The sequence below is a fragment of the Phragmites australis genome, chromosome 9, assembly GCF_958298935.1.
Source record: "Phragmites australis chromosome 9, lpPhrAust1.1, whole genome shotgun sequence".
NCBI classification, from domain to species: domain Eukaryota; kingdom Viridiplantae; phylum Streptophyta; class Magnoliopsida; order Poales; family Poaceae; genus Phragmites; species Phragmites australis.
Window position 1 is genome coordinate 30,583,529 of NC_084929.1, and position 16,176 is coordinate 30,599,704.

General features: G+C 48.7%; 2 protein-coding genes across 2 annotated transcripts; one reads left to right on the forward strand and one right to left on the reverse strand.

Moving 5' to 3' along the window:
* Positions 1-4,527: 4,527 nt before the first annotated feature.
* Positions 4,528-5,505, forward strand: LOC133928141 (protein SCARECROW-like). The gene has a single exon (XM_062374401.1). It carries the CDS (start codon positions 4,528-4,530, stop codon positions 5,503-5,505), a length of 978 nt encoding a protein of 325 aa, XP_062230385.1.
* Positions 5,506-6,771: 1,266 nt separating this feature from the next.
* Positions 6,772-9,013, reverse strand: LOC133929843 (L-ascorbate oxidase homolog). The gene is made up of 3 exons (XM_062376601.1): positions 8,615-9,013; positions 7,402-8,511; positions 6,772-7,270 (listed from the first exon to the last, which is right to left on the reverse strand). Exons 1-3 carry the CDS (start codon positions 8,866-8,868, stop codon positions 6,964-6,966), a joined length of 1,671 nt encoding a protein of 556 aa, XP_062232585.1. The 5' UTR covers positions 8,869-9,013; the 3' UTR covers positions 6,772-6,963.
* Between the last annotated feature and the right edge of the window lie 7,163 nt (positions 9,014-16,176).

Below are 16,176 nucleotides of genomic sequence, written 5' to 3' on the forward strand. Positions count from 1 at the left end.
TAGACATTAGAGCGACCGTTTTCAGCTGGTTTATACACCAGTGAAACTAATCGGAATCGATATCAGAAATGGTTTTGGGCTTTACCGACTGAATCGTGAGTTTACCGATTCCTTTTGGTAATTACCCAAGATGGAGGGGCGGGGAAGGCAGGCGGTGTCGGACAGGGACTCAAATATGGCAGGATATCCTCCATCTCCAGCGAAACCAATGGTATCGGAGAGGTGACACACATGGGCTTGCGGTGAAGCTGAGTTGGGAAGAAGGAATATACCGCCGGAAAGAGTCTCATTTCATTACAACAAACTTAGTTTCTGGGTACTAACACATACCACATTTTGGCTGAGCTCGAGGGTCTCAATTCTCATGCACGATATGAGAATTGTCATACTCTACTTGCATAGCACCAGCATGTAAACATAATTTTGAAAATTGGAACTCATCCGGTCACAAATACGTTTTGTTTTGCACATTTTCGTGGTCTCTACAGCACCTTACCGCATATGTCGATGTGGTTAAGTCTGTACCCCACTCATGGATTACTTGAGTTTGTAACGAACAGAACTTTATTTGGACATGCGACTCTTACCGAACAAATAAACAAATATAGCAAGCCTTTAATTTTCAGCGATAGCTCATATTTTTAGCAATCGAGTATTACACTTAAGTACAGGGCGTCTCCCGAGCTACCAGCTTTTAGTCTACTTGTGCTTTAGCGTGCACGGAACAGGTGTGACGAGCTCGTCCATAACGGCATAACCCATGAGCACGCTAAGCTATTAGTTCAGAAAGGGTAGAAAATACACGACAAATAAATTGCTTGCACTACCTTTGATCGTTTGTGCTGGGGTCGCTATCAAGGACTTCTAACACTCTTGGCTCCGCTGGCCTAAAGTTCGAAGGTCATTAGGCTCAAAACCCCTTCGGAGGCCTCAAGCTCCAGAGCCATTGTGGAGATCCAAGTCTTCGGGACCCGAACCTCCGGAGGCCACTAACCCCTAGAGGAGGTGGACCCTCGGAGGCTTGGGGAAGGCGAGGGGCCACCCAGAAAGATCAACGGTGGGAGGCTCCATCGGCCACATGGCTTCTTGCCACGATGTTATTGGCATTTAATCCTGGTCTAATCAAGGCAGGCCTAACATGCCAGACTAGATTGGTGCCGTAGTCGGCGGTTGATCAAGCATTATGACTACTTACCACCATGATTAGGTGATGTCATCAGAGAGGCTGATATTTTGGCCTCGGTCCTAGGCAGTGCTTCACTAAGTTGGCCCTATATCATGATTGTATAGTTGTAGCTTGTATCTCTGCTCCTAGGGGCATGCTTGTACCCTTACACTATAAAAGGCAATATAAATACTGACCATGAGCACACGGTGCAAAAGGCGAAAAATATTCAGATCAATATTGGCACTCCTTCTTTTCCACTACTTCTCTAAGCTTGAGCCACTCAAGTGAGTTAAGCTCTTGCCGCACCTTGTTCGTGTAAGATATTTTCTTTCACCAACAGCTAGCATCGAATATGGGGATTTAGAATGGTGTATCACTCAGAGAGGCGGGATGCCACCCAAGAAGAAGACTGACAAAGCGGCAGCCCGAGTGGCTGGCTCCATGGCAACACCTGTGTGAAAGTCAGTGTGGCAGCCACGGCCAAACACGCGCTATCCAACGCTAGCGCCATGACCGAGGGCGATGACGAGTCCACACTCGGGCGAAATGAGGATTTCGTTGCCATCACCGACATGATCGCGATCCCGACTGCGGCTAACGCGGGGGGCCCTGCCGGCTCGGAGGCCTTTCAGCAGCAGTACATGCGAGAGCATTGCGGCACCCCAAGGGGCTGCATCTGAGGCCGTAGCTGTACATGCCACCACGACTAGACAACATGCACATGTGGTGGCCCTTCGATCTGTGCAGCAGGCTACAGTCACAACTGAGGCCACCCTTAGGATGGTTGACACTGTGGCAACCTAGGCTCCGGAGGCCAGCGAGGGTTTCATCTGTGCCCCTCATTGCCCCCAAGCATTGGCCTCGGTCGGCCCGTCGGTGGCTCTGCTCTTAGACTTCGACTCTCCCTTGCAGGTCGTGCCCTTCCCAGACAGTTTTCGGACCCCCAAACTTCCAAAGTCTAAGGTTAATTTGGACCCAGGAGAGTTTGTTCACTCGTACGCCCTAGTCACCGAGACCAATGGAGGCAACTAGACCACCATGGCTAAGTGCTTCCCCCTTGCCTCGGAGGGATAGCCTTCTGATGGTTCTGGGCGCTATAACTGGGAGCCATTTACACCTGGGCCTAGTTCAGGGCACTTTCTGCAACAACTTCCAGGGTACCTTCATCGAGCCGGTGACATCTGAGAGCCTGTTCGCCGTCAGGCAATAGTCAAGTGAGACCCTCTGGGACTATATATATATATATCACACACGACGAGTCTATTCAGCGCCTAGACGCAAACAGTGAACTACTTTGCGTCACCCTCAGTTGCTGCAACCACCTTCACACCACCCCAGTTATGACTAAGAAACTAGTCAGTTATGACGACACATATAGGTGAGTTACGATCACATGATAAAAAGTGTATAATTACGAGAAGTATTGTAGTTTACTGCTGCGTCACCTCCAGTTACAACTAAGAAAATAGTCAGTTACGATAGCACAGATAGTTGAGTTACGATCACATGACAAAAAAAGTCAGTTACGTAGCATCTATACTGCTTTTTGGATCGGAAATGTGGTGTGCGCAGATGTGACACAATTACGATCACAGTTACGACTAAGAAAATAGTCAGTTACGACAGCATAAATAGTTGAGTTACAATCACATAATAAAAAAGTCAGTTACGATAATAACTATACTGCTTTTTGGATCGTAACTAAAGGTGTGCGCAGAGGTGATCCAGTTACGATCACATGACAAAAAAGTGCATAATTACGATTAAATAAGTTATCCAGTTATGACTATATATGTTTGTAATAACTGACCTATTTTGTGAGTAGCGCAACAGTGAACTACAGTACACCTAGACACATAATAGATATACAATATGTGTGTATATATATATTTCAAAAAGAACGCGACTATAAGCATTTTCTAGTGCAGAAGTCCTCTAGAAACTAGCAGTACTCTTACATTCGACTGGTTTTTGGCACTGTCTCCTTGTAGGATCCAAGGAGTTCTAGTAGTTCGGCCACGATTTTCTCTGTGTGCGGCACATAGAAATGTACTCCTCAACACAAACATGTAGTATAGTATTAATTCATAACTCTCTAGGAATTAGCAAAGAGGAAAAAATTCCTCACGAATATACGGGAAAAAGTTACACATCAGAAAGACATTTGTGATCGCTTCTAAGTTGAAGTGTCAATGTAAGTATTAATTGATAGCACAAGTATTTTCTTTCTATAGAGATGCATGCTTTGCTGATCCGTCAAAAAATTCAAGAAAAGGAATTCCTCACTGAATATTCTAGAACATTCCGGACTCTACGTACAATACACACTTAAGGACACTAGCTAGTTGTACGGAAACATGCCGATGGCAGCCTGGCTTCAGTCTAGACTTTAGATCTAAATTTCTATTAAATTTTACTGTACAAAAGAAGATAGATTTTTTTAGACCCACCTGAACTTCAATGGACTAGCCTAAGGCTTGGCCCATGGCTGCTTCCGCACCTGAATTAACCAGTTACCAAAGTTTACTAAGCCCCGGATAATTAAACACCAAACCAAGCAGCTGTAAGTGCTGGCCAAGCCTACAGATCAGACCAATCCGAATGCAGAACAAAGAATCATCAGGCTGATGTTTCACAGATTCCTGCCGTGTAACTTCTTCTGAAGCTGCTGCCACTACCTTCTTTTTTTTTTTTTTTTTTTTTGCGACGTGCTGCCACTACCTTCTTGACCTAGCAATACACCATGGCACTCCGTACATATATATAGTCATATAGACATTGCTCTCTTTGCTCCCCTTCTCTCCAACTATGCAAAAGCAAAACCTACCCTAGTTGATTGAGCATCGATCACCTTATGAGTGCAGGAACAGGCTCAGACATGCAAGATTCTCTAAGCCTGTTGCAGTTTCATTATCAGCACCTGTACGGCGCGCGGCAGCTCTGGCGGCGCCAACCTGCCACTGGGTCACCCTTTCTTGCCTCATCATCAGTTCATCGCCAAGGTCATGTTCATGCCAGTGACCGTTGAACTGGCAAGGAGGACATGGCGGAGTTCATCGAGCCGGTGGCGGAGGCAAGCGAGCATGAGTTGGCTACGTGCAAGGAGGGGTCCGAAGGAGGCGATGGCTCGGTGGAGGAGCGGAACGGCTGCGCGGCGACGGCCAGGGCGGAGGAGGAGGCTCACGGCGGCGTGCGGATGATCGCGCTGCTCATGGAGTACGCGGTGGCCGTGTTGGTGGGCAACCTAGCGGACGCAAACGGGATGCTCCTCTAGCTGTCACAAATGGCCTCGCCGTACGCGTCGTCGTGCGGCGAGCGGCTCGTGGCCTACTTCGCCAAGGTTCTTGGCGGCGCGGCTAATGAGCTCGCGGCTCGGCATCTGCGCACCCCTGGCGCCACCGTGCCCGGGCATCCACGCCGCGTTCAGGGCCTTCTACAACGTGACGCCGTTCGAGAGGTTCGCCTACCTGGCGTGCAACCAGGCCATCCTGGAGGTGTTCCACGACAAGCGCATGGTCCACATTGTCGACCTCGACGTCGTGCCTGGCGGCGCGCTGCAGTGGCTCTCGCTCCTCCCCGCGCTGGTGGCCCGGCCAGGCGGCCCACCGTTTCTCCGTGTGACAGGCTTCGGCACGTCTGGCTCTGTGCTCCACGACACCGGCAACCAGCTCGCCGGTCTGGCTAGCAAGCTGAGCATGCCGTTCGAGTTCTATGCCATCGCGAAGCGGCCCGGGGACGTCGACGCGGCGGCGGACGTGCTCAGCAAGAGGCCAGGGGAGGCCCTGGCCGTGCACTGGCTGCGGCACGCCATGTACGACGCGGCCGGGGACGACGGCGCCACGACGCGGCTGGTGCGGTGGCTGGAGCCGAAGGTGCTGACTCTGGTGGAGCAGGAGCTAGGGGCGCCCGGGGATGGTAGCGCCGGTCACGACCACGGCCACTTCCTGGACCGGTTCGTCTCCGCGCTGCACCACTACTCAGTGCTGTTCGACTCCCTGGGCGAGTCGCAGCCGGCCGACGAGGACGCGAGCAGGCACCTGGTGGAGCACGGGGTGCTCGGCAGGGAGATCGGAAACGTGCTGGCGGTGGGCGGTCCGTCGCGGAGGGGGCGAGGGAAGTTCGGCTGCTGGCGGGCGAAGCTCGCCCGGCACGGGTTCCTGCGCGCCGGCACCGGCCGGCGAGCGCAGCTGGTGGCCGGGGCGTGCCCAGCGGGGCTGGGCTACACGGTGGCGGATGACCACGACGGCACGGTGCGGCTGGGGTGGAAAGGCACCTCGCTGTACGCGACCTCCACGTGGACGTGGTGCCCCTCGCCCCACGTTAACCAAGTCAGCTAATCGTCTTGTTTAGTATCCTTAATGTGTGCCAGGATTAACGTCTTGCTTAGTATCCTTAATGTGTGCCACCGTTAAAATTTCGCCGAAATTTTGAAAAGGAACGAGATATCTAATTCTTGAATTTTTCTTTCACTAATATATAGAACTTACAAAACAAATGATGAAAAAATAAATAAAATTTTAATAAAATCTTTTGAAATTTGATCTTTTTACGGGTGAACAAAAAAACTGGAAAACAAAATTAAAATCCTGATGCGTGCTACGGTTCTAAGCACCTGCCATGCTAGAGCGCTCTCTTGCAAGTGGGCCCACATAGACAGTCACACATGTAATGCGCTGTGGCTAGTTGGCTACTGGGCCATTTGTCAGTGGCCAGCTCTGGTTGGTGGGCTTCTTCTGTACGGAGGATGTTCATTTGTCTCTGAGGCCAACTCCAGCAGCGGAGGTATTCAGTGCTACAGTAGCACTAGAAACTGATCTCCAACTGCTCACAGAGGCTGACAGTGGGCCCGGAGGCAGGAAAACTCATCGGGTACTGTAGCAGTACTGTAGTAACATTGTACCGACACTGTTTATAGAGGCTGCCAGCGGATCTGGAGAGAGAAAAAGAGGAGTAGAAGGTAGGAAATGGGCAGCTGCTGAAGATGAAAAAATAAGGAATACTGTAATAGTATTTTTAAAGATGAAAATTTAAAGTAGCTGTTGGAGATGACTTGATTTGGTTTTCACTTTCAATCAAACTGGATTTAACTTAGAAGACTTAGAAGGCTGCAAAGAGATCGCACCTGAAAATAATTTGTAGCTGGTACAAATGAGGAACCGAGTAAAACCAGTAACTATATATCACATATGTTATGGTTATTCGATCATTTGACGTGTCCAAAATTCAACTACATTATTAGCTACAAAGCTTGAACACCAACAGACGGCTGCGATTTACAGGCAGCACCTTAAAACAGCTTAAAATGTAATCAAAGAACACGATAACATGCATCTGTAAGGCCTTTTATTTTCACAAGATGGGCCAACAGAGGTGCCGCCGATCGAAGCTGGCGGCCTAGGAGCATGCGTGAGGAGCCAAGGCTCGTCAGCTCCTAAAGGTGCGACGCTCGGATTTGAGCCCAGCGGATGCGGCCACAACGGGCGCGCCTACCACCGAGCTGCCGCTCGGTTCGCAGGCCTTGTTGGTGTAGGGCAATTATTTGAGTAAATGATAGAGATAAAGTTATATAACTCCCATTACAATGATTTGAGAGGGCATCTCGAGATTACATTCATGCGTTCCCGGCCGGCCGACCAGCCGCCGACCTTCCTTCCCAACCTTTTCTTTCGTTTTTGCTCGTTTGAAAGCGTCTATGATCCCCGGTGGTTATTGCGCCAAAGCAAAAGAAAATTATCAGGAACAACTCAAGATCGAACGGATTATCAGAACACAACGGGAAAACAGGGCCTCCTTAATTAGCGCGCAGGAGCGTAGGACGGCGGCAGCGGCAGCCCGACGACCTTGCCGCAGCGGAGGGCGTTCTCCGGCATGTTGTACTCGTCGCGCAGCGACCGCGCCGGCGACACGACGCTCATGTAGAGCTGCTCCCCGAGGTAGTGCCGCTCCCAGATGTTGGACCGGATGTTCCACATGCCCGCGTTGTCGAACGTCAGCATGATGGCCGTCCACGACCGCGGGTACACCTGGATCGAGTGCCGGCTCACCGCGTCCAGCAGGTTGTACGTCTTCCTCAGCTCCGGCGACCACTTCCCCGGCCCCATCCTGCAGACAGCACAGATCGAACACGCACACAGTCATCAGCTCATACAGCTAGCCTGGCCGTGCCCGTGCATGCATCCGTGGCAACTCTGTTTTGTTGTCTTGTGATTTAATTGAGTAGAGGAAGTACGTACCCAACGGCGAAGAAGGCGTAGCCGTCGAGGTGGAGGGAGTCCATGCTCTTCTCGAGGTTCTCGAAGATGACCTCGATGAAGGTGCGGAACTCGGCGGTGATGACGTTGGGCATGACCCGGAGGGGGCCGTTCACGGCGGGCGGCACGTCGGCCATCTGGTTGTACTTAAACACCCCGTCGGTGACGTTGAAGTACTCGGCGAGCTTTAACGGAGTGTCGGCGTCCACGTGGGAGACGCCGTTGAAGCCGTACCGGAGCTTGCCGTCGATGTGCCCGCGGGTGATGCGGAGCTTGATGGTACGGGTGATGTTGATCTGGCCGTAGTGGTACGAGCCCTGGGGGTTGGGCCGCGCGGCGCTGGCTGTCAGGTTCCACCGGAACGACCTCCACTGGTTGATGGACCAGGCCCAGCCGGCCGGGGGCTCGGGCACGTTCGGCGACGGCGGGGTGCTGGAGCCGGCGTAGCGGATGACGGCGGAGGCGGACCTCGCGTCGTGGATGAACCGGGTGGAGGCCACCATGTAGTAGTCGCCGGGCTTCTGGTCAGCGTCGACGAGGACGGAGAAGCAGTGGCCGACGTGGACGTCGAGCGAGTCGTACATGTCCTGCACGGTGTGGGAGCCGTCCATCTCTACTAGCTTCATGTCGTGGCCCTGGATGCGGAAGTTGAGAGACGCCTTGATGCCGGTGTTGCAGATGCGGAGGCGGTACGTCTTGCCGGCCTCCACGGTGAATATGGGCGGGTCCGCCGCGTCCTTGCCGCCCTTGCCATTGATGAGCACGCCCGCGGGGCGGCCGATGCTGCGGCCGGTGTCGAGCAGGCGGGCCATGACCTCGTGGTCCTTGGTGTACCAGTCGCCGATGAGGACCGTGTGGTCGCTTTCCGGTGGCGGCGGGTCGAAGGGGACGGGGATGAGGAGGCGGCTGACGACGCTGATGGGCCCGTAGCCGCCCGCCGCCCGCTGCATGCCGATGGACGAGAAGTAGAAGAAGCTGCCGATCTGGTCCTTGGGCTGCCACTTGTACGTGAAGTTAGTGCCCGGCGCGATGGGGCACTGCGTGCCCGGCAGACCGTCCATCCACGAGTTCTTCCTGTGCTGCATCCCATTCCTGCATGCACGTACGCGCGTGTAATATATATATATGTCGTCCAGTGTGCGTGCCGTGCACAATGTTTTTGTGTTGGTTTCGGCATCGGAGCAGACGCACGGACCAGGTGAAGAGGAGCGGCTGGTCGAGCTCGTTGAAGACGTTGACGACGATGTTGTTGTTGGAGGAGCAGTTGATCCTGGGGCCGGGGAACTCGCCGTTGATGAGGATTACCTTCTGGGGCACGCCCAGCAGGGACTTGGTCCCGTACGTCACCTTCCACTCGAAGAACAGGTACGGGTCCTCGGCCCGCGCCACGGCGAGCGCCGACAGAACCAGCAGCACGCCGGCGGCCGCACGCATTATCGTCGCCGCCATCTCGACTTCAATTCACCCCGCGGCCGGCCGCCGATCGATCAGCACGTACGTACGCACGGTCACGGCAGGCAGGCAAGTGGGCGGGCGCTCTCTAGTGTGGTGCTCTCTTGAAGGGTTGTAATGAGGAGTTGCGTGGTAGTTCGGGTCTAGCTAGCAGGAGGCCATGGAAGACGTCCCTAGTTGTGGTGTGGTAGGGTGGAGGTTTGGTGGGGGAGGCCAACCGGGGAGCTTCGGGTTGAGGAGGGGACGCCGGGGCGGGGCTTTATAGCGCGTGCGAGCTCTGCGTAATTAGGACGTCGCCCGAGTGTGTTGTGGCAGGTCGCGCGCGCGGAGCGGGCGGCTTGGTCGCGCGTCCTCCCATTCCTGGCCGCTGTCCCTGTGCTCCCCGCCGTTGCCGCGCCTCCCTCCCTCCGTGCGCTTGACCTGTTCCTGCGTCCCCAGCTGGCTTTTACCTGTTGGGTTGCATGGATCAACTCAGCATTGCTTCGAAGACCCACGGCGAACTGACCACCGGCAGCCAGCAGGGCAGGGGCAGTAGCATCGATCGTCGTCCATGGAACTTCCAGGGAAAAAGCCAGAGTACACGCAGGTTGGGCCACAGCCTAGCAGGAAGTCCAAAGCTGAATATTTTTATATATTTTATTTCTCTGATATTTTCAAGAATACATTGCCGTTTTAAAAAATAGTATGTCTAATCTACCGTTATCCATTCGAGGGATGAGATTTCGTAGGTTCCGACCGTCAACGAATTAAATAAATGGAGAGAAGAAGATTGGGTGAGATCAAGTTCTCGTCCGCTGAATAGGAGAGACCTTCCTGTCGCTCGTTCAGTGGGCGACATGTTGTACTCACCTATTAAACGGGCGATATGCAGAATTTTATTTTTTTAATTTAACTTTTTTATACGGTAATTTGAAAAATAGTGCGCAATTATTCGACGAGAAATGTTAGTTATGCAAATAGTTATCGATAGTGGTTATTGTTTTGAAAATTTTGATTCGATATAAATTTGTCGATATTTGTTTATTTATTTGATGTAAAATTATATGAGTAACTTTTTAGTAAAGTAATATTGGTAGGATACAAAATCTAATTTTTTGAACAATTGTAGTTGTGAAACACTATTAGCATAGAACCCAACACGGATGTTACATAAACTGACAAGTATTACATGCGACATGGGGTTTATCGTCGCTGCATGAAAGGATCCTAACCATAAAAAGATGACAGCAACAAATATTGACATGTACGGTACGCCTAAAAACTAACATAATATCATGGTGCTGCTAATCCTAACATACCTTAGAAAATGAAAAAATACCGGATTACAATATATGCTCTCTAGTGAGTGCACCTAGGATATTTGCTCTTTTGCAGGGCTTCGGGGGCCTCCGTCTTAGCGCAACGGACCCTCTCCCGCTTCCATTCCCTCTTTGATTCACGTGCTTCAGCCGCAGTGCGCTACTTTGTTATCTTCCTCATGAGCTACTCCTCCTGACACTTTAGTCGTAGTTCCTTCTGCTCTTACTCGTACTCTCAGCGTTCGTACGCTTCCCTCTTCCACCGCATGATCATGTCGATCCACCGCTTCTAGTGCTTATTTTGCTCCATATCGAGCTATTCCATTAAGTCACAGATATGTGGAGTAGACTAAACAAATGAAAGAAGATAGTAGATTAGTAAGACAGTGCATGAAATAATATAGAAAGTGTCACATGAGTGGTCTATGTCACTATACTGGTGGGTACTCGTACGGTCCATATCGAGACTTATCGTACTGGTAGTTGGCACACATGAAAAAGCGTAGACTATATGTGTAGGAGATGTCCTGTGATTTGCAAAGCCTACAAGAGTTGCCACATAAGTACATCGGCGGTTCGACCCCCTGAGGGATGAAAATCTCCTAATGTTTCTTGGGTGGACTTCGGTGGAGTTGAGGAAGACATTGCAGTTGAGAGAGCTAAGAAATGAGTGGTGTATCAATGGATGAGGGTGGGGTTATTTATAGTGGCTGGGGGCTGGTGCAAGGACTGAGTGTATGGGCTTGCATGAGGGCTAGTGCATAGGATTCGCTGTAAAAGCTAGAAAAGTTGTGGCATTAATGATTCACAGAGATTCTCTGTGAAAGTTGTTGCTTGGTGTGGTCATTTCTTTCTGCAAAAGTTTAGCAAGGAGTTATTGTTGTCTATGCATGGAAGACAAGAAATCCTATAGAATCATTGGGCTTAGAAAAATGTATTGGTACAATGATAAAACCTAGCCATTTCATTGAACAAAATAAAGTACATCATAAATAAGGGTCATCGTAAATATTCATTGTCTATCTGTAGATACAATACATAAGATAATATGCACTGACTCGTACACATTCTACGATAAGTTATAATAGCATGTAATACTCCATCGTTAAACGAAGCATGCCTTATGGAAAGATAGATTGTCGGGTGCAAGAAAATATCTACTAGGTATATGGAAAAGATGGAGGCTTCTCATCCAGATATTCCTAGTGGATCTCTTGGAAGTTGTATCCATGGGGGTAGGGCTTGCTGCACACATATCATTATATCATTCCGTGTGCCACAGGCCTCGGCACAACCGATACACCGCACACGCATTGTGGAGGACCTGCATGTTACCGCATGTAGTGAGGTACTTATCACACCACTCTTCATTGAGCTCTTGTAGTCTCATCTTCGGCCGTTCAACATCCCCGCACCTCATTGCCTCAGCCTCATCATAATTGTAGTTAATGTTCGCATACTCTTCTTCATCCACGTACCATTCGTACTTGTAACTAGGCTTGTCATACTATTGGAGGGAATCAGGTGAATTAGATAAAATTCGTAGCACGGTAGGATATCATGTACACTTACCACACAACAAAACCAAGCAACCGCGGCAAGCGGGAATGTTTTCAGGCTTGCTATTATACCGCAGTCGCATCATGGCGTGCATGCCTCGTGCTCTTCTATCTCCAACTCCATCTCCCTCTTCTTCTGCTCTTGGTCCTCATTTCTCCTTTGTTCTTCATCCTCATGCTTGCATCTGTCAAGGATGTCGCGCCATAGCTCGTAAGGGCCCATTTTGTCCTTACCCTTGTCGAACCCGAAAACCATAGAAGGGATTGTGTTGGACTATGTTGGAGAAGAAGTAGTCATGAATGAGTTACCCTTATATACACAAGGGGGTTATACTGTTAGGAACTGTCGGATGTGTTGGAGGAGGAGTTATTGCGATGCAAGGGTGGGTCTCAGGGATTCCTTTCGTGTGGATGTTGAAATTGTCCGCTGACAGAGAGAGAAATATGTGCGGTACTATAGAAGAAGGGATAAGGTCACGGGCGAGTGTTTCCTCATCATTTTACTACGTGAAGTCAGGATGTGTCCAAGCTATAGGATAGGATGCTTAAAGCTCTGTCTTGTGGTCACTTCGTGTGTGAAGCTTGAGTCGTGATAGAGGTGTTGTTATTTTATGGTTAAAGATAAGTCGTGTGGTCACTTTATGTCTAAAGTGTGAGTCACGATAGATATGTTGTGTTGTAGCAAGGTGTTGTCATTTCATGCTAAAAGATGAGCATTTCGTCACTTCTTGTCTAAAGCACCATGTTCTTGTTTGAAGCATTTGACAGTGATGCCTTTTTACTCAATGATAAATGATATTTACAAAAAGTTGAGTATACATCTGATTGCATCTATTTTGCAAAACAATGTAAAGAAAGAACATGTGTTGCCGCATATATCCACTACTACCAGGACATCTTGTATATAAACACAACCCAATCGATTCTCTACTCACACATCTCCTGACCTCAAATTGAATAGAGAGAATAGCGTATCCTCATCCTCTCGATGATCCAATCGATCCATCACCTCCACACCCCCATTTAGACGTATATGGTAGAGATTTCTACGGAAACCACAATGTTCTTCCTTGCTCGTTGTGGCCGCCATATCGACATGGAGATGAAGATGTAGTCCAACTTTATGAGCATTTCGGTGACACAAGACATCGATTTTTCTATTGTCCACATTTCAGAGTACGAAGCAATTATACTCGCCTTCTTTCCTATTTTCGCAACACCATTTACTTGTCTCATCTATATTTTTTTCCAGATGGATGATTATGGGTTCCAGTACTAGATTGACCTGTGCATAGAACCACACATTCAAGAATATATCTGTCACCTTCACGTCGTCATCGAAGAACTACAGGAACAATTGCCCCAAGAGAGAGCCAGAAACGTTAGAAGAAGCTATATCTTGCCTCTCATGGAAGGTCAGAGGAACAACTGGGAGTAATATTGATGTGATTTTGCGGTAGGCAGAGGATTTAATTTTGTATTTTACGTGTACTATTTTTCATTCCCTAAGACATGTAAGGTGAAGCGCCGGTACACCACAAAGGGTATCGTATATGCCATCATACGTTCGGTCGACATATTTTCATGCCACTGTGATGAAATGGTCGTTGTATGAGTAGTTTGAAGAAAGATATTATGACAGTAACAATAATATAGTACTTTAAAGAAAGACCATTACATAACACCATAAAAGTAGCAATGACATAGCTACCTCAAGTTATGTCCCCTCTTAGGGATGAGGCCCTTGGTCGCATTCGTCCTCGGAACCCTGCGCCTCCTCGCTCTTACCTGGTTAGCTGAGTACGTGAGGTGGTCTGGTGGAATGATCGGTAGAAGTCGAATGACAGTGATGCCATTGTTCGCGAGCATAGGGCTCACTTATAGTTTACAAATACTTTAGTGTTGAGATGACCGGATGAGTGGTGAGTATAAGGCGAGATGTGGGCAGTGTTAGGGGTGTTTTCTGTTCAAGAGGAGTCCTCATAGCAGTTCGGGAAAGGAACCTGGACACCGTAGATCGCTTTGCATCGTTTAAGCACTAACTGTTGGCCGCCGTTGGCTTTAGCACTTACCATACTCACTATATGCTGATCTAATAGTAAGGCGAGCCGAATACCTTTGTAGCTATGATCATTTGGGCCTGTTCACGGGCTTGTAGGGGCTTCTAGTTTGCTCCAGGAGTAGTTCTAGATATCCCCGTGTCGAGCGATGCACGATCCAAATGGTTGGAGCTTATTAGGGAAGGTTATCATGAGTACCCCCCCCCCCTAGTGTGCACTTTAGCGGGTGGCACAAGCTGAATGGTCCTCGTGTCATATGGGTAAAGTAGTATCCCCTGTAGGGTGTAAAAACAGTTCAAACTACCGTGCTCTCGGTCATGAGCATGCCTTATATCCATGCACACCATCGTAGACTCATAAGTTGTTGTTTGTGGTTGGATATGTTGGTCATAGTGGAGATGGTTCGTGTTAGATATCTGTTCATGATGGTTTCAGTTACTTTTATGTATAGCTAGTTATTGCAGGGTATAATTGTATTGTTGTTGGTTATGTTTAGATACTCACACATATGTGTCTAGGTTGCGGGCGCATATGTTTTACTTAACCTTATAGCCTTTTTCCTTGCTAATGGTCCAATGCATAATCCTTAAAGTTGGGTTATTTATATGTACCCTATATGAATTAAGTCTTGCGAGTACCTTCGTACTTAGCTGCTGAACAGGTTTTGCAGGTGAGAAAGAGACGGTGTTTGGCTACTTCACGCCCGCCGATGCTAGCGGCGGGAATGAGTAGGCAACTACTCAGAGGTCGCGCTTTTGGGGTGAAGCCTAAGGGCATATGGATTCACCCATCTTTTGCTGTCTTTAGATTTTGTTTCCACTGCGTAGTTTCTATTTTCGCTAGAAGTTGATCAGTTTTAGTATCCTTCTAGATCTCTTTTGCTGTAAATTGTTAAACTTGTAAATATTTAAGAACTTGTAATATGATTTAATTACTCGCTCTTTATTAAGCTTAGTTATGATTGCTTATGTTGGAAAGGTATGTGTTCCAATCTTAGGCACAAAACACATGCCATGACTATCGGGATGATATTCTGATTAATCATCGAGGTTGTGATTATAAATAATGATCCTACTGATGATTAATTAGAATATTGTTTGGACGGTTCCTCACAGAGCATGGCTTCTGTAGTAGCATCGGCTTGTAGTAGGTGCAAATGCACCTGTCATCGAAGATGGTGCACTCATGGATAACTCTCTCACACTTGCCCCCTCTCCTTCCTTTGTCCATACATAGAATTTCATATTTGTATTGTGCAATTCTCATGATCTTTACCTGTGCATCTTTGTATTCTCCTCCTTGTCTTCCATGTACTTAGTCATCCATAAATCATATCAGCATTATTCAACGTCATGTGCGCTACTGCATAGCTGTCCCTGAAATACTTGCATACCCCTTGAAGTATGAACTCTACAATACCCACCAGCGGCAACCCCCTCACATCTTTCATCACCCAGTTGTAAACCTCTGCTAAATTTGTAGTCATAATGTCGTACCTAGCCCCATTTGTATCATAGAGAAGAGCTCACTTTTCCTTTGACTCATTCTCAATCTGCTCATTAAATGGCCTGATAGGTGACCCGGTCCTCCATGTGATGCTAGATTCATTGTCCTTTGGCAGGGACTCAAGAGGTATTGGTTTATCCTTTGGCCCCCTCATGGGCCTCCCTGTGTTTGCTTCTTCATCAGCTCATCCAGTGTCTTCCAAAGGACATCAAATTTCTGCTGCTGGTTCTGACCGCATAACCGCTTGAACATGTTCATGAGGTTCTTGTTCTTGAATTGGCGGAAGAAATTTGCACCCAAATACCTTATGCACCACCTACTCTACAGATCTGGCCACACAAGTCCAATCAAGCCATTGTTCGTTTTATTTTGCAGATCCAGAATTGCCTTGGGCATCCCAGCATGTTGGTCATGTATAATGCACACGTTCGGCCGAGCAGATTATCATCCTTACAAGCTATAGGATCCAATACCAACTTCTACTGTCCTCACCCTCCACAAATGCAAAGGCTAACGGTAGAACTTGATTGTTCTCATCGACCCCAATAGTAGTTACGATATGTCCCGTGAACTTGTCGGTAGGGAAGTGTCGTCGATGCACAAGATAGGCTGACAATTCTTGAAAGTTTCGATACATTCCCCTATTACAAAGAAACATCGCTTCATGACATACTTGCCAGGTTTGGATAGCAATGTGTACTTATCAATGTCGTAATACGTCCCCAGGTTCCTTCGAGTAATGGTCTTCAGCAAATATGGCATATTGTCATACGACACTTTGTAGGTCCCGAACCTCATCTTGATTGCCTTCCTCTTCGCCCTACATGCCTTGTTATAGCCGATAGTGTACTTGTAATCCTCAATTCGTCTGATTATGGACTC

Coding starts and splice junctions, on each gene's coding strand:
- LOC133928141 (XM_062374401.1), top strand. CDS start 4,528: ATGAGCTCGCGGCTCGGCATCTGCGCACCCCTGGCGCCACCGTGCCCG.
- LOC133929843 (XM_062376601.1), bottom strand. CDS start 8,868: ATGGCGGCGACGATAATGCGTGCGGCCGCCGGCGTGCTGCTGGTTCTG. Junction 8,512..8,614: donor CAGCCGCTCCTCTTCACCTG/GTCCGTGCGTCT, acceptor ACGTGCATGCAG/GAATGGGATGCAGCACAGGA. Junction 7,271..7,401: donor TACGCCTTCTTCGCCGTTGG/GTACGTACTTCC, acceptor TGCTGTCTGCAG/GATGGGGCCGGGGAAGTGGT.